The sequence below is a fragment of the Pseudomassariella vexata genome (assembly GCF_002105095.1).
Source record: "Pseudomassariella vexata strain CBS 129021 chromosome Unknown BCR38scaffold_19, whole genome shotgun sequence".
NCBI classification, from domain to species: Eukaryota; Fungi; Ascomycota; class Sordariomycetes; order Amphisphaeriales; family Pseudomassariaceae; genus Pseudomassariella; species Pseudomassariella vexata.
The window spans coordinates 492521-509267 of NW_024467974.1; the positions used below are offsets into that span (position 1 = coordinate 492521).

General features: G+C 49.3%; 8 protein-coding genes across 8 annotated transcripts; 3 read left to right on the forward strand and 5 right to left on the reverse strand.

Moving 5' to 3' along the window:
- Positions 1-527: 527 nt before the first annotated feature.
- BCR38DRAFT_461276 (major facilitator superfamily transporter) lies at positions 528-3055 on the reverse strand (the record flags this gene model as incomplete). The annotated part of the gene is made up of 8 exons (XM_040862508.1): positions 528-865; positions 933-1034; positions 1094-1331; positions 1459-1553; positions 1612-1747; positions 1796-2037; positions 2092-2548; positions 3032-3055. The coding sequence occupies 8 exons, from the start codon at positions 3053-3055 to the stop codon at positions 528-530; spliced, it is 1632 nt and encodes a 543-aa protein (XP_040710809.1).
- Positions 3056-4865: 1810 nt separating this feature from the next.
- BCR38DRAFT_490065 (ribosomal protein S7 domain-containing protein) lies at positions 4866-5815 on the reverse strand (the record flags this gene model as incomplete). Its single annotated transcript, XM_040864474.1, has 2 exons — positions 4866-5321; positions 5384-5815. 2 exons carry the CDS (start codon positions 5813-5815, stop codon positions 4866-4868), a joined length of 888 nt encoding a protein of 295 aa, XP_040710810.1.
- A 2873-nt stretch (positions 5816-8688) lies between these two features.
- On the reverse strand, positions 8689-9089 carry BCR38DRAFT_490066 (uncharacterized protein; the record flags this gene model as incomplete). Its single annotated transcript, XM_040864475.1, has 3 exons — positions 8689-8843; positions 8934-8993; positions 9053-9089. The coding sequence occupies 3 exons, from the start codon at positions 9087-9089 to the stop codon at positions 8689-8691; spliced, it is 252 nt and encodes an 83-aa protein (XP_040710811.1).
- Positions 9090-9448: 359 nt separating this feature from the next.
- Positions 9449-9857, reverse strand: BCR38DRAFT_85539 (uncharacterized protein). Its single transcript, XM_040865696.1, has one exon. It carries the CDS (start codon positions 9775-9777, stop codon positions 9511-9513), a length of 267 nt encoding a protein of 88 aa, XP_040710812.1. The 5' UTR covers positions 9778-9857; the 3' UTR covers positions 9449-9510.
- BCR38DRAFT_85540 (uncharacterized protein) lies at positions 9858-10817 on the reverse strand. Its single transcript, XM_040865697.1, has one exon. The coding sequence runs from the start codon at positions 10520-10522 to the stop codon at positions 9938-9940; it is 585 nt and encodes a 194-aa protein (XP_040710813.1). The 5' UTR covers positions 10523-10817; the 3' UTR covers positions 9858-9937.
- BCR38DRAFT_413947 (uncharacterized protein) lies at positions 10587-11431 on the forward strand (the record flags this gene model as incomplete). The annotated part of the gene is made up of 3 exons (XM_040858884.1): positions 10587-10594; positions 10682-10862; positions 11150-11431. The coding sequence occupies 3 exons, from the start codon at positions 10587-10589 to the stop codon at positions 11429-11431; spliced, it is 471 nt and encodes a 156-aa protein (XP_040710814.1).
- A 1415-nt stretch (positions 11432-12846) lies between these two features.
- BCR38DRAFT_449483 (2-nitropropane dioxygenase family oxidoreductase) lies at positions 12847-14637 on the forward strand. Its single transcript, XM_040861290.1, has 3 exons — positions 12847-13596; positions 13695-14100; positions 14160-14637. The coding sequence occupies exons 1-3, from the start codon at positions 13148-13150 to the stop codon at positions 14295-14297; spliced, it is 993 nt and encodes a 330-aa protein (XP_040710815.1). The 5' UTR covers positions 12847-13147; the 3' UTR covers positions 14298-14637.
- Positions 14638-14934: 297 nt separating this feature from the next.
- BCR38DRAFT_449484 (Rossmann-fold NAD(P)(+)-binding protein) lies at positions 14935-16185 on the forward strand. Its single transcript, XM_040861291.1, has one exon. It carries the CDS (start codon positions 15164-15166, stop codon positions 15923-15925), a length of 762 nt encoding a protein of 253 aa, XP_040710816.1. The 5' UTR covers positions 14935-15163; the 3' UTR covers positions 15926-16185.
- The last annotated feature ends 562 nt before the right edge of the window (positions 16186-16747 follow it).

Sequence of the window (16747 nt, forward strand, 5' to 3'; positions counted from 1 at the left end):
AGGCGCAAACCAATCCAGGTTCCTAATGTTGGGCACACATCAACCGTCTTGACAGCCCGACTAAAGCATAGCAATAGGCGCGTTTAGGAGTTTGATCACGCTCATCTCTGTACATAGCAAATGGCAGCGGCAGGTGGCTTGCATGATTGGGTTTCGAATCGTTGGGGTACGATGCATTGTTTTTTTTCCAGGTGACAGATAGTCGGCTCATGCTTACAACCTGCGTTTTCTTGTTCAACCTCATTATCCTGTATAAGATGAGCTAGAGCTTGCCATGCTGATATCATTTCTTTCGATTCAAGATAAGGGTCTTATTACACTGCGCATGATAGGTTCAAACGAGATGCATTCGATATCCCGCGTGGGGGCTGATAATGTTAAGTCAAGTCATAATGTCAGGTTTTGCTCTATCAAAAGCGGCCACCATTTTACCCGGTGTTGATCATGCTTCGACCAGCCACTCATTTCACTATGCTCGTTACGAATCAATCATAGCTGTATGGCTCGTCCCTTCGTCTACCGTATCACTACTTTGGAACTGTCCTCGGTCCTAGGCTCCGGAAGCCGCTGAGCAGTAATTTCTGTTTTCGCTGCAGCCGCATTGGTCTTGTGCTTCTTGTGCTTCTTGTGCAGGTGTGTATTCCCAATGTCAAGGCACAATAATAGGTTATCGCACTACGGGCTGTGTAGAATATGAAGATGCAGTGCATACCTTCCATGTAGACTGCGAGCGCCTGCTGTTTCTCTTCGCTGGTGAGATGTAAACTGTCTAGCTGGTACGTCGAGGAGGTCAGACCAGGCAGGACGTCGGCTGGTAGGTATGGCAGGTTAGTGAAATGTGTGCGTAGGTTGTTGAAGAGAATCACTCCAGAGGATGGTTGGTCAATGTTAGTCAAAAACCTCTTGTGTGTCTCATCATATTTGAATGTTACCCGTAAGCCTAAATGCCCCGCCAACTGTGCGTAGGAAGTTCCGCAAAGTGGTCAGCACTCCTCTGTCCTCACTTCTCGAATTTGCCAGGAGTCCAATCAGAGCTTTAGTCTCAAAGTAAGAGTCTGCTCACATTTATACGAAACATGCAGTTGGAGCTCACTGGTGTGCAATGTCATTCCGATGCTGAATCCTTCGACTAATAGTATACTAGTCATCTTCCACGGACGAGATTCCTGGCCAAAGAGTATAGCCAACCCTGATTCTACGGTCCAAAGGCCATACCCGACAACGATGGGTGGCATATAACGTCCGATGCGCGCCAGAAACTGCCCACAGGCAATGGAGGAGATGGAGGTGGCCACTATAATGGGCAGCATCAATGCCCCTAATATGATGGCCTGTATTCGTGCAACGATTGAAAGTAGATGCTGGATTCGGTGTGCTGCGGCCAGAACAAGGATAGACACGATTTCTTACGGAACTGGTAGAATCAGCCTGGTAAAGTTTCAGAGTTTGCAACAGTACCCACTCACGATAGAAGAAGTTTCCATAGTGGACTATTCCAGAGAAGAAAGACTGGGCATACATGTAGGCGCAGTTTGGCGCTTGGAATACGCGCACTAGCAGAAGGTTAGTGGTCAGTACGCGACAAGATATACGGGCTTCGGAACGTGTTACAGGGCATAATTGGGAGTGATGCAACTTTCCACTCAAATAGGACGAACAGGACTGTCATCACTGCTCCTACGATAATTATTCCGAGCAATGTTGCTGAGTTCCAGGCGTAGGTAACACCAGCTCCAGGCAAGGGAACCTAAATGATTAGCAGCTAGGCGATGCAAGCACAAGGTGTATAGCGCACCAGAATCAATAGAGCTGTTGCTAGGCTGAGCAGGATACCGCCGTAGTGTACCTTTTTTGCCTTCTCAAGATAGTTGCCGGCTTCAAACCTCAGAGTTAAGAGGAAGAAAATCACAAGACCGGCGGGGACAGCAATCAGAGGCACAATCCAGAACACCCATCTCCACGATGTTTTTTCGATGACAGCACCTTCAAGGAAGACACCTATACCATTGGCGCTGGCAATAATGGCTCCAATAATCCCTACGGAGTGCGTGAGTACCGGGAGTAGATGAGTTTATAGAGTTGTCGGCGTACCTTGATACTTGCCCCTATTTTTCAAAGTGGTCATGTTACTCACAATAATCAAAACCACACTGTTGACACCACCGCCACCTATACCAGCAATAGCCCGAAAGTAAAACAGCTGCTCCTTCGACCTAGCAAAGCCACAGAGCAGGTCTCCTAGCGCGATCGTGGCCGAACAAGACAGCACGTTCTTGCGGCCGAAAATGTCCGACATGCGGCCATTAATGAGCAGGAATGCCGTCAATGCAATCAGGAACGAGGAACTGATCCGTGAAGTCGAGCTTCCCGTGCCTAACTCGGCCGATATGGCGGGAATGCAGGTCGAGACGCTGGTCTGGTCGATGAAGGAGCCGAACAAAGCAACTGACAACGCCGGGAAGGCCACGAGGAGCCGTTTGCCGGTGAGTAGCTTCCTCTGATATCCGATGCTTTGCGCATCGCTGTTGTCTGTCTCGCCTTGCGTTTCCTATTTCTCTAATGGTGTTTCGCGTCCTGGGTCTCCTTTTTCGATATCACGGGTCCGGTCCGGGGTTGCCAAGACGGGTTCTCGTCCGCGGTCCTCGGCCATTGTGGTTTAAATCCAGTGATAACCCCGGCGGGTTTGCAAGATGGCATGGAGGTTTGGTTTTATGTCCCAAACCACCCTTAACCACCTAGTTGAGTTGGATTTCGGTCTCATGCGATACGTTTTACTAGCTCGCACATTAAAGATTGACGATAAATGAAGAATGGCATTATCAAACTCGCCGCTACTACAGAATACCATCCTTCCTTTATCCGTGATGTATTTTAACATACGAGTCTGAGGAGTTCTTGCAGGCCATTCCAATGGTGTACTCAGTAGAAACATCATGGTACTTCTCGAAGAGTGATTAGCCCAGATAGTTGTCCAATCAAAGACCTGAACTCAATGTCGTGGGGGAGGGAATTTGGACATGAATGACTTTACCTGTACTGGAACATAGATGTCCATGGCCTAGATGCCGGCATTTTCAGGGTACGCCATTGAGCGAGTGCTGTTCCGACTTATACTTTGCTTATCCAAAATCAATGGAAACAAGAGGAAGAGAGGATGGAGGATGACTTCAAATCTTGGGACCTAAGTTGGAGCGTACAGTTGACTAGGGGTAGAAATTTGTGGCGTAGCAAAGTTGATCAGGGTCAAAAATATGTCTGACCCTAGCTAAGTTTTTACTAAGGATAGATTACTAAATTAGGTATAAAGTATAGTATCAGACTTTTATAGTAACGTGAATGTACACCGAGCTGGCCATGACACCGAGCTGGCCACTTTCATGCGCCAACGCGACCGGCCAACTTAATGTTTGATTTTCTCAACGACCAATTATGGCAAAGTCATACAACGAAGCAGACTTAATGCTAGCCCTTCAAGCTCTCACAAATGACCAAAAACTTAGTCTCCGACAAGCGGCAAAAACGTACCAAGTCCCCCGAAGCACTCTCCAAACGCGTAAAAACGCGCCCGAGGCGCTGTGGTATTTGCAACGGGACTGGGCATAATGCGCGAACTTGTAAGATCGCATTGCCATCTTCTGGAGAGGAATATTCAGAGTAGTTTCAATTGATTTACGGCGTTGTGGTTTTACTATCGTAAAATTTCTATGCGAGGTTATGTAAGGGTGGCCAGCTCGGTGTACATTCACGTTATTATAATTTATTTAGAAAGTTATGTCTAGGGAAGTGTGTGGGGGAAGAGAAAACGGGAGCACGGGAAACGGGAAAACCGGGGGACTCGCCAATAACGGAGGGATAGGGCCGAGGGTCCGTGCACAGGCCGCAAGAGAACGGCAGCCTGGTGTGCGGACCCACACCTACAGACAATCTTCCGGTTAGCAGCTTATATATGGGGGAGCGGATGGGATCCCGAGTTCTCTGCAGCCTATGGTCATATTTACAAACCGTCTACTCTAAACCAATCTATGTAGGGTGAGTGTAGAATCAGACACTCATGGAGATTGATATAGTCGGTAACGGCTTGAGCACCTCGGAAGTAGTGGGCTTATAGCTGTTGACTTTAGAATCATTTAATATTATCCCCAAATGGTATCTAACATTTCAACGCGAGATGGTCACAATTCTACGACTAAAGGCCATCGTGAGGTGGACATTTCTTGTGGTGGACAATTTGAGTGTAGAACACCATGAGGATACTATCTTCGTGGACAGCATCGATGAATCACTCATTGATGAGCCCCGAAGTGGCATTTATTTAAAAGTCAATAAAAGCGACGCCGTAACTGGACCTTATATGCTGCGGAACATAGCTACCTCTATATCTTCTAGATCAACGACCACGACCTTCCAATGAACGTACACTTTTACAGCTACGGAGAGTATTAGCATAGCAGCTGATGACTCAATTGGTAGTGTTCCACTCTACCAATTGAGTTATCTGGACTAGTCGAAGACGATGCACGGTGATCCAAGCAATCAGGCATCCAGACATAAGATTGAATGGAAGCTCCGGTCGCCAATGTATAATTTGTCAATCCGGTATACCTGCCTTTAAGTAGACAGCCAAACATTGTTAGCCTTCTGATTGGGCACCAATGATAATTCCTGAGCATAGTAGTTGCTCCTGTGGGTTTCTAGTGGCATATAGGATCGATGACTTAAAGCAAATTCCATACCTAGGTAAACCTTGGTTGTCACAAAGCTCTTGGATCATGAGCCTATCGATACACGCATATGTACAAGCCCCTATCCTACATGGCCGGGCTTCCGTCCCAATACTCATGCCGCTTCTTCCCCGAGCTGAGCGTCTAACTCCGACCTCTCTTGTTCGCAACAGCCGGATGGTTCAAGTTGGCTCGTGCCGACGTGCCCAGCTTATGTACCATCTCCCTCTTCGTCCACACCGTCGACCTACCCTCAACGACCGAGACGAGCTCCTCGGCAATCCGGTTAGCGAACTGCGTGCGACCACTGCCCGTCGACTTCTTCTTGTTCACGGCGTCCAAAATCCACATAATGGCGATGCGCCGCCGTTGGCGTGCAGCCAAGGGCTCGGGCAGCTCAAGAGCCATACCGCCACCGGCCATGCCCTTCATGTTGCGAACGCGCAGCAGGGGCGCCACGCTGTCGATGGCCAGGGTGAGGTATAGCTCTGGGTTTAGGGGAAGGTGCTCCGGGGGCGGGGACCCGGGGAGGAGAGGCCTCAAGGGAGAGACTTTAGGTGCGGAGGACATGCGGAGATAGTTGAGGATTAGAGACATGTTCTGTGTGCAAGCAAGTGGGTTAGCTCTTTTTCTTTCGTTGGCGCAGGTTCGGCTATGATTACCCTTTGTGCGACACTGAGTTTGCCATCTCGCATGAGAAGTTTGGTGAATTGGGTAATAACTGGCGAGTAGCGATTTTGTAAATGATCATTCTTGCCTGGCGGCGTGGGCATGCCGAACTTGTGTCCCGGGTCCTCATCGTAGAGATCCTGGCCGGCAGCAATCTTCTCGAGGCGTGCTACTGCTTCTGCATTCAAGAAGTTGGGCGCAAAATATTCCGGTGGCGGGCGCACGTATTCGGCCGCAATGGTAGGCTCTCCTCCATCTGCTGGCGGTATTGAGTGGTCGGGGTTGTGTGATCTAGTTGTGGTGTCATTTGAGAGACATCTGCGGCCGATGGGAAGGTGCGCTCGCTGCTCTGGACAGGACAGTAATGGCTGCGACCGTATACTGAGAGTGCGGCAGAAACGCAGTGGGTTCAGCTTGGAAGTCATATCGTCGGTTTGTTCGACTCATTCCATCCAGCCGCCAATTTCCTTCAAGATGCTGGTCGGCTTCTTCCCGAGCTTCACCCCGAGACTTGATCTCGAAAATTATTTGGAGATGTCGCGAGCTTAGTTAATCCGACGGGGTTGAGCACAGCCTATCAAAACTCTGGGTAGTTCAATACTGAAGTAGAACTGTCAAGCCACAGTTCAAGCCACCCATCGGAGGTTGCCAGCTCCCAGCGCCGACGACTTACCGAGACTCTTGTCCCATGTCTTTCGAAGACAGGATGGATCTATGCTACATTCAACTATTCGTCTGTCTACATCAAGGCGGTCGGTCACACACCTTGTGCTGGGAATCGTGGGATACTCCATCAAGTAATCCTGTATCCTCTCACAATGCCCCCTATTGGATAACTCAAGCGGGGTGTGCCCCGAGAAAAAGAACTGCTTTCATCAATGCTTCGCACGAGCTCGATCGATAACGACTTGCGAACTGCCGAAACCAGAAAAGCCTCCTTTTTTTGGGAGGGTGTGTTTGCTTGAGGGAGAGACCCCGGCTAGAATAATCTCTAAATTCTTGTTGGCGCTTCTACTCAAAGTTATCGAGGTATATTCTCGTCATTGTCCAAATGAATTATCTCGGCAGGATTTCTAATGCGGGCATTCCGAAAATATCTTCGACTTTATCTTCAAATTCCTCTTCTTTTCCTCCTCCCTCTTCCCCCGTTGGTGAGTCTGGCTGAGCCAAGCAACATAAGGGCAACGCCAATAATCGTAAGGATACGAATCCATGCTACTTACTTAACTTGACTTCTCATTTAAACTCCTGACTGATGCTGTCGTTTTTTGGCGAAATTAACATTACTACACCAAAAGCTGCTGTGACAATTCGACGCAAGGGTCGGACTTGAAACACGTCCAATAAGAGTTGTTTGTCATGGACGTTCTATATCAGTAAAGGAAAGACAATGCACCTGCCATGCCGAGCTATGCTTCACCTTAGCTATTACTAACGACTAACCTTGGTGCCATATCTGCGTAATCTGTAACACATGTTTTCCTCGAAGAAGCATGCATATCTTCGTCAAGTTGCTATTTTTTTGTTCTTTCCGTGTGTCTTTCTCTACACGTTCCGTGGCTGATATTCACTAACATACCTCTTGATTACATCACAATTTCGACGGCAACGGGAGTGATCATGCGATCATATCCTTGCAGGAGTTGGGGGCTACTAAGGGTTGTCTTGACCGGTTTCCTTCAGTCACTGAAGCACCGCTGCGGCTTAGCCAGGGTCCTTAGCGATAGGTCACAGATCAGACCCGACTTTGGTCGAGATCCCGGCTGCCAGACCTCTGTAACATTTGCCTGCCGATTTCAGATCGATGCTTAAAGCATATAAAAAAAGCTACAGGTAACTGGGTGCTGAAGTGAGAACCGGCTCTCAATGCAGCTTGACAGGTGATCAAGTGCTCCTGCAGGCTAGTAGCTTAAGTTGGGGGTGATCATCTCTTTTACCATCGTCATGATATTGAACAACATGTTCTGCTAGCTTGACTCCGTCCACTCTACGTTCGTCATGAAGCGAGGTTTGGAAATAATAACCACTCTCATTTGCTAACACGTTCACGCGACTGAATCGGCTTCGTCAATAGTAAGAGTAGCTGCATCATACAAGTATGTGTCAAATGTTTCGAAGACGACGAAAGCCACAATGGAGTATTATTATCTACTGAAGAGGGGCCCCACAAAAAGAAAGGAATCCCGGAGGAGGAGGAGGAGGAGGGCAGCTTAGCCTAAATGCCCATTTTCTAGATCGACACTTTGCTTGGTTTACAATTCATATTCTGCCATTTTTCATGTCCTCCCTTTCTTTCTTTCTTTTTGGCTGAAATTCGCTTCTCTTTGTGTTTGAGCCATTTCTCCCTGCCCTGACGACTTTAATCCCAATTCGCGTAGCAAGGTGAGAAGCTCGAAATGAGAACAGAAGACAAGGTTAATCAAGCCGGGTCGGATTGTAAAACGATATAAAGTATGCCATCAAGTTGTGTATGTTTATAAAGTTCTGGTTTGTCTGGCCTGTCGATCCAAATATTCTTGTTCCTGCTGTTCTGTTTTCAATCTAGCCATGTTCATGAGATTAAAAATAACCCCCAAAAGTCGAGCCAATCACCAACTCCTTCCCCTTATGAGAGTCCGAAAAAAAGTATGTATCCATACCGTACCAAAGCCCAGATCCCAAAGTCTGATGTTTTCCGTCTTTTCCCATCCCATGAGCTAAGAGAACAGCAACACGACCCTGTCATGCGGCTGTTTGCCCCTCTCCGCCCCCTAGCCGTTGCAGCTCATAATCCTTGTCCTCTATCCCCGCCGACGAAGCTCGTTACCAAACAACCATGAAAAAAAAGAAAAGCGAAAAGTGATGAAGAAGAAAGATGAAAACGATACCATGCATGGTGGTAGTAGGGTATTATGAGTGTGTGAGCGAGTGAACGTGTGCATGTGTGCCCCATGATGATAATCCCGTCGTACCGTTTGCGCCGAGCCTATGGAATGGTCTGGTTTGGTTTGCACCTTCCCCTGTTTCAGAGGTTTCCAATCCGTTTTCCATTGTTGTTAGCCGTGAGGCTTACCAGTTCCTTTCCCAAACTCCGTGGTATCATAGAAATTGTGCAAAGAACCCCGAAAATGCAATTTGGGAGACTCCGAAGATGAACCAAGCGGCCGTCATAGGACAGCGGGAGTGAGTGAGTGAGTGTGTGTGTGTGTGTAAAGGAGAGAGATAGAGTCAGAGAAATGAGGGAGAAGCCAGAACGAAACAATTGTGTCTTTTGTAGAATGCGAGATTGCTTGTCAATGGTCGACATTGGGCAAGCACTTCACCATGTTGATTGTAAATATGGCGACAACCAATTGTATGCTGCCTCAGCTGCGTCTTCCTTTGCGTTGTTGAGGTTCTTGCCGTCGTACCAGAAGCGTGCTTCGATCCTTCTGCCGTAAACCTGAACTACGCTTGACCAAGCTGTCCGACCACCTATAGACCACAGTGAGCTTCGACGGTCCTCATTGCGATGCCAACGGGAGGAAAGGTTCCAAAATTGAATCTTGTAGCTTTCAGACTCACCTCTTCGGTCAGAGACAATCTGGAAAACGGGGGCTTGGATGCTGTATTCACGGCACACATCTATAGACCGTCATGTTAGTATTCTTGAAAATGGGTAGGCATGTATGTAGGAGGCGAACCTTCGAGCCGTTGCTGCCATGGAGAAGAGGGAGGCATGATCGCAGATTATGAAGGTTTGGATGTACAGTACAGGTTATGGAGTGGATATGTCGTGGGTGGATGCTAGTTGTACTGCAAGTGCTGGTGGAGTGGTACCAATATGTCGAGGACGTCGAGGTTTAGAGTCGTGGTGAACACAGCCAACTTGAGGAAGGGCTATGCGGTCTTTATACTCGAAGACTTCTCGAGAATACTAGCCAGCGTCGAACAAACAGTCAGAACACCATCGGCCCTTAAAGAAAGATGTGTGATGTGATAGTACTGGGCAAAGGATTTCTGGTGACTATACCCTGTTGTTTGCGCGACTTGCAGACGGCAGTGGAAGGGAAATTATTTGGCACAAGAGACGGCATTTTGCATCGTGGGAGTGGATGATGAGGTTTATTTCTAACGTCTAGCAACTAGCAAGCTATTCCCTCTAGGTACTTGCTCGGTAAGAGCCCGACGTCCAATCTTTTCTTTTTTCCAATAATACCCTCGTGAGGTGTTTGGAAGATTGGGATGCGAAGTACCGGGTACACTGTTTGCAGGTTACGGATTCTTTTCCCCCAGTTGTTGGCTTGTTCCACTGGTGCCGGGTCTCGTAAGCAGGATTAATATGGGTGGATGAAACCGACAGGGCCATAGAATAACAAAGCACAATGTAAGGCTGCTCGGCTTGAGACAGGTGTAGCTTCGCGAACATGCACGACAGCCTCCAACAAAACGTTCTGCCAACCGTCGCTCAAGCTCGGGCCGGAGATTTCTCTCGAGTCGCACAGCGCAGTGTTGCGTTGCGGCTGTAGCCACCGGGCAGCAAAATCTTCAACTCGCTGGCGCAGCGAATATTATTGCCCAATGGCTCTTCATTGGGACATCTGTCCGGTGAGCAACGGAGCATGTAATGATGCGCGTCGATCAGACCCAACCCAACGGCGTGGGAGTCGACCGCCACGAAAGCAGCATGGCGTACCCAACTGGCACATGGCCGTCAGAGGTAGAAAAAGAGCCGACTCGCTCACAATTACAGACACCAAGATATGTTGTTTGCAAAAGGGGGGAAACTGGCGGCAGAAATCCCTCCTCCCACGATGATACTGAACGTGCCATGTTTGCCTGACTTTTTGAAGCAAGGTGCCGGGGTGCTTCAACGACCCAGGTGATCGGGCAGGGTCTAAGCGTAAGAAAGTGAGACGGACACTGGCATAACTGATCTTGGCTCTATACACCAATCTTCGTTTGTAAGGTCCAAATAGGGCTGCCTGTCTGGTCTCAGGTAGACGTCGTTGGGCACAAATGACGCACTTGCGTCGGTGGTTGAAGAGAGCATCCCTTGATCTGTCCAGGTGCAGAGGATGCAGACAACTTGACTGCATTGACGAAACCCACTTTACTTTTCCCCAAGCAGTTGCAGAATATGGGGGGTTTGTCACTCTTTCGGCGAGGTACATGTGATTTGCTGGTTGCAAAGGGAAGAATGCAAGTCCTGAACAGGATGAGGTACAAACGGACAAAATGTTCTCGTATGTGCAAGAGAAGTTATTCGTCTCAATAGTTGGGTAGGCGTTGGACTCGGCTATGTGACAATTTCAAGCGTTGATACTGGCCAGGTCGTTTCAAGTCGGAGCACCGAGGGAGAAACTGCTTACTTCTGCTACCACGTTGGTTGCCACAAGCGGAGAGTTGACGAGAACGGGGGACAACCTCGCCAGTCTACCGTCACCCGTCAGTGGACCGTTTTTTGGTGAAATAATTGTTGCAAAAACTATTGTCGCCGTCCTCGGATCTTCGGTTAGCAGGTGTCACCCCGCACAACTCATTCAATGTGCGGGGTCTTGTGACCTGAAGTTCCTGTTTCTATGTAGCATCGCTGTTATGCTCGTCAGTACACAGTCCTAGTAGCCTGTACCTTGACGAGTCAAGCAACAATATGCAAGCTTCACAGTTAGCTGTTCAGCCTTGCAGCCGTGCCATGAGCTGTCAAGCACGGCATCCTGGTTGCTGCCAACCTGCACATCGGACGCTTCTTGCTGGGTTCAGCTTTGCTTGTGACCAAAGCATCTTGATTTGCAATGCAGGAATGCTGGTCCCGCCGGCGCGGCTCGTCGGGAGATTGGTGCGACATGGAACAAGCCTGCTTCGGAGGACAACGGATAATCACAGTATGCACGGCAGCAGCCAGCAATGCTGCTGGTCATAGCAAGAAGCAGATGCGGCATCGTCTACATGCTAACGAGCACGCATTTTCAGTCGAGGAAGGCAGGAGGGGGGAAATAGTACTCCAAGCACAAACCAGATGTGGGAACGAGCGAGTTTGTGGAGCAGACGCGGACCCCGGTAACGATCTATTCAATATTTAACAGTCTTCCCCATATACATACCGGATGGGTTTGTATGGATACTAGCAGGTGGGTAGCATGACATCTCCGGCCAGCGTCTATCCATGAAGTTGTTCACTTGCGTAGATGGATCATTGCAGATCCCGGCCGCATATTTGTCAGTCAGACATAACAAGGAGAACTTAATGAAATCAAAATAAAAGTAAAAAAGCAAATAAGGTTGAAGTAATCTTAAGGGTTTATGTCGCAACGCTTCATAAGATACAAGCCAAACATTTCGCGAGTACTACGATGGATAGGTGTCGAGAAACCGGACTGAGACTAGTTAGGTTTTCGACTAAGCATATAGAGGTAACTTTAGAAGTGAGATAGAAAGATTCGAAGGATGGGCATATTCAACCGGTGTGGGATATGCAACTGCACAACTAGTTTTGGATCGCAAAAACCAGCGGTTAAGGGGAAAAGGAGGACACGTCGGTTTCCCCTTTTCAAGTAGTGACCGTCACCTCGCGAGACCACGAAGACGATGCTTGTGGTTTCCAAGAAAGCACACTTTCCTTGTTGCAACACTGCGTGAACAAAGGTGTAGGGCAGTCCACGCAAGCTCGAGCATTCGTCGCGGCAGCCGGACTGTACGATGCATTGTACGATGTAGGAACAACAAGCGAGCCGTCGCCAATCGCATGCAACGGGTGGTTGCGGCGAGAAGTCTGATCGCGCAACTTGTGGGCGATGCTGGCTGGCGACCAGTGTTCGACGGCAACTTGCACAGACGTCGGAAGGCATCGCACAGGCAGGAGATGAACAAAGGGCCGAGTTCGCATCGACGCACTTCCGTCCCGTTGGGTGTGCACAGCAGCAGCGGCGGCAGCGGCAGCAGCAGTCGATCGGCCAACAGGCATGAACCTGCGACAAACTTTAGACCCGATTCGAAGCTCGGCCGTCTTAGAATGATCTGGTCTCACCGATTCCGCGCGCCTGGTTCTTGACAGGCAGGAAAGGTCACCCGCAACGACTGACGTGTAGTCAAATAGTCAAGTAGTGAAGTGGCAGGCAGCCGGCCGAGGAAGAATCATGAATAGCGCGGTTATTGACATGTCGTCGACAGGTGGTACTGCAGGTTGGTGACACGGCATCAGAGAGCCTCGTCATCCGCGCATCCGCCACGCATCGCCTTTTTTGCTTAGGTTGGCGAGTCAGCTTACCACCGATTTTGGGGCAAGGAGGGTTTCAATTGGAACGGATCGATTCCGTTGCTGACCGGGGAATGCCTTTTGAGGTGGCCGTCTAGAATGTTTGGCTGCTGCACACTTCGCCAAAGATCAATTGGGTTTCCAGGATTGAGCTTGTCGTCCATCCCGTGGGTCTTGTTGCTACATAGTAGGTCGAGTAAGGCGGCAAATGTGAGATTTTGCCCGGCCTGTGATAAAGGAGTCACGGGTTGAGTTGAGAAGCGAGAGTGACAACCTCGGCATCTCCAACAGACGAACATAGTCAATCTGGGGAATGCTCGCACCTTCCCGTTCCCTCCACTTGAGCCGTTATTTAACCATTATTTACGATAGATAGCTTTCTCTCTGCTCCGCGTCTCGTTCGAACTCCTTTTTTTCACAGTTCCTCATTGCTCAATCTTCTGCTGCCCCGTACCTGTTGCTGCCGGTCGCTGCCCCAAGCTAGTGACGTGCATATTCCCCCAAGAGAGCCAACAACTGACAGCTGATAATCTACACCAATAAGATGCCGTTCAACACCGAACTCACCCGGCGTCTGGGCATCAAGATTCCTGTCGTGCAAGGCGGCATGCAACATGTGGGATATGCTGAACTGGCCGCTGCCGTATCCAACGCGGGTGGCTTGGGTATCCTCACGGCTCTGACACAGCCAACCCCAGAAGACTTGAGGAAGGAAATTCGCAGATGCAGGACCATGACCAAGAATCCATTCGGTGTGAATATCACCTTACTCCCAGCCCTTGCGCCACCTGACTACGGTGCCTATGCCCAAATTGTTATCGACGAGGGGATTAACATTGTCGAGACGGCGGGAAACAGCCCTGGCCCCGTCATCTCTAAACTCAAGGCTGCCGGAGTCATCATCCTGCACAAGTGCACCACAATCAGACATGCACAGAGCGCCATTAAGCTTGGCGTGGACTTCCTCTCCATAGACGGCTTTGAGTGTGCTGGGTGAGTTCTATTTGGAGTTACGAAACGGCGTAACGTGGTCGCCTCACCTTCTAACATAGCATGGCTGCTATGCTACACTCGGCTAATCATGCCTGCAGACACGTGGGCGAGTCAGACATCACTAATTTCATACTGTTGAGTCGCGCACGGCAATCGCTCAAGGTGCCCTTCATCGCATCTGGCGGCTTCGCTGACGGGCAAGGCCTTGCTGCCGCACTGTGTCTCGGTGCCGAGGGCATCAACATGGGCACCCGCTTCATGTGTACTGTCGAGGCTCCTATCCATGACAACATTAAGCAGACCATCGTCAAGGCACAGGAAACCGACACAGCCCTGGTCATGAGACGGTGGACAAACACCACTCGCCTGTACCGGAACAAGGTGACAGACGAAGCCATCAAGGTCGAAAAGGAGAGCAAAAGTGGCAAGTTCGATGAGATGGCACCGCTGATGAGCGGCAAACGTGGACGTGAAGTCTTCATCAATGGCGATCCTGACTACGGTGTAAGTGAAAAAACGGCATATCTCCTCGGGTAGCTTTGTGAGGTTAATCGTCACTCCAGGTGTGGACTGCAGGCCAAGTCATCGGTCTTATCCACGACGTCCCTACGTGTCACGAACTTGTGACTCGCATTGAAAAGGAGGCCGAGGAGACTCTGACGTCGAAACTCAAACTTACGTCGTTAGAGTCGAAGCTGTGATTGGTACTCATAACAACAGGGCTATTTGTGCATGGGAGAGTTAGTGAGTGATTTCAGGTGTTTGGTGTGTCAGTAGAGATTGCAGTCTTGACATCGACAGCGAGGTGAGGTCAGGGTTGGTTATAGAAGGTCAAACAAAACGCAAGGCAACTCTGTCTACAACTGTACATTACATCCACCATCTTTACTGGGAACAGGTTGAGCCACCCCAAACCCTTAAGTTGGTAGCTTATACCCCCAACCGTAAAACCCCTGATCGGCGCAATACTTCTCAGTCGTCCTGAGCTCTCTCGAATGTTCCGCTCTCCAGACATGCAAATTGTTAGTGGATGAAACATCCCATTTTAAGCGGCTGATCAATTCGTATAAATGTGTGAAAGACCAAGTACTGGTTTACTTGAACAAGCGTGTAATTACTCTACACAGCACTAAAAACGAGTGAAAGACCTTGTCTCACGAGGTTGTAATACGCTACCAAACTGCACGCCTGGAGGGATATACACGTACAAGGTGCGCTATCAATGCTACCGTCATTGTCTCGCTAAATTACGAGAGCTAGTGTGTGTTCCACCCGAGGCTGCCTCTTTTGGAACGATCCAATTCTGAGGTGGGCCCTATAATCTGCATGTCGTCATTTATCTGTACTTATACCTAATCGCAAATAACTCGACCCACGCCTTCACCCCCTCACCCCCTTCCCCGGTCAGTCAGTCAGCCCACCTTCAATCGCTTGAGGCCCAAAAACTCACTGTTCCTGAAAATCCATCTGCTACTATATACCGCAGACCATTCACCTCTACAGCCCAAACGCTGACAACCAATCGCAATCAATCAACCAATTTTGATCTCTCACTAACATTGCAATCATGTCGCCAACTACCCTCATCTTCGGCGGCCACGGCAAAGTCGCCCAACACCTAACCCGGATCCTCACCCAGCAGACCACGCCCGCCCACACAGTCCACAGTATCATCCGCAACGCGGACCAATCAGACACCATCACGTCTCTAGGCGGGAAGCCTATCGTACAGTCCATTGAAGAATCCTCCGTTGCCGACTTCACAGCCACCATCAAAAAAACCAACCCAGACTTTGTCGTCTGGTCCGCCGGCGCTGGCGGGGGCAACCCCGAACGTACGCAGGCCGTTGACCGCGAGGGCGCTATCAAGTCCATGGACGCCTGTGCCGAGGCCGGCGTCAAGCGGTACATTATCGTGTCCGCACTCGACGTCCGGGATCGCGAGAACAAGCCTGTTCCCGAGTGGTATGATGACGAGAGTAAGAGGATGAGTGACCGTGTTTGGGGAGCTATCGAGCCGTACCTCAAGGCTAAGTTGGCCGCGGACCGATCGCTAAGGATGGATAATAGGAGGAGAGGGCTGGAGTATACTATTGTAAGGCCTGGGGGTTTAAGTACAGAGCCAGGTAAGGGGACGGTGCAGGCGGGGAAAGTACGACTTGGGAGTATGGTGAGTCGGGAGGATGTTGCGAGGACGGTGGTGGCGATAATGGAGGACTCGGGGACGGTGGGGTTGGCTTTTGATGTAGTCGGTGGTGGCGTACCTATTAAGGAGGCAGTTGCTACTGTTGCAAACGACAAGGTTGATACCTTCGAAGGTTACTATTAAGAGTTTATTTGGTACACGACTTACCGACGTCTTAGAAATGCTGCAAACCCAGATAGTAAAGTATACTACTATTTCCAGATCGTCGAGCTCGTATAACCTGTGTTGTTCTTGATTGTAGTCGAGAAATCATTGTTCCTTGTCTGGACTTAGAACAGATGGCGAATAATAGACGACAAGATTACAATGCTTCAGAACATGGTTATTCATAGACAGGTCTAGTCGACACAACCTATTTTCTCTAGATGAATAATCAAATTGGCTTTTCTTCAACCGTAATTTTATGTTGAAAAAGGCTTGGAGTTTGTGTTGCTGGACTGAGGCAGCATTGATGTGCTCGCAGAACTGGGAATTACCTGTAAGCATCTCGCCTTATTGTGTAGAACCGCTCTCGAAGCAGTCCTGTCACTGTGGTAGATTTATATTACAAATTTTAGGAGGCAATACGTAAATAATGATTACATAGTTCATGATGACCATCCCCTTACTTGTAATGATCCTCAAACATATGACGAGAGGCAGGGTTCGCATTCTTCCCCAGCTTAGCACGGGCTACTGGAGCGCTGGCTGACAAGAGGCCTGAGAACGAGTGTCAGAAGCTCAGCGACTTCTCTTTTAAGGAGCATGAGTTGCACAAGTCATTATGGCCCTAGCATCTGGGGTCATTGGGCAACCCCACTGTTTGTATAGTTAGGACAATGTCGCAACAACAAGACAACAAAGTCAACAGCGTAGCTAGGACGTAACTATACAGTCAATATTCCCGTGCAGTAAATGGGCATAAACAGGCCATCCCACCTGGACAAAATGGACAAACCGATCATA

Bases quoted from the DNA above. Each gene is read 5' to 3' on its own strand.
- BCR38DRAFT_85539 (XM_040865696.1), bottom strand. From the start codon at position 9,777: ATGTTCGCGAAGCTACACCTGTCTCAAGCCGAGCAGCCTTACATTGTG.
- BCR38DRAFT_85540 (XM_040865697.1), bottom strand. From the start codon at position 10,522: ATGTACCTCGCCGAAAGAGTGACAAACCCCCCATATTCTGCAACTGCT.
- BCR38DRAFT_449483 (XM_040861290.1), top strand. From the start codon at position 13,148: ATGCCGTTCAACACCGAACTCACCCGGCGTCTGGGCATCAAGATTCCT. The intron at 13,597-13,694 runs GTGAGTTCTATT...TCATGCCTGCAG, and splicing joins GACGGCTTTGAGTGTGCTGG to ACACGTGGGCGAGTCAGACA. The intron at 14,101-14,159 runs GTAAGTGAAAAA...TCGTCACTCCAG, and splicing joins ATGGCGATCCTGACTACGGT to GTGTGGACTGCAGGCCAAGT.
- BCR38DRAFT_449484 (XM_040861291.1), top strand. From the start codon at position 15,164: ATGTCGCCAACTACCCTCATCTTCGGCGGCCACGGCAAAGTCGCCCAA.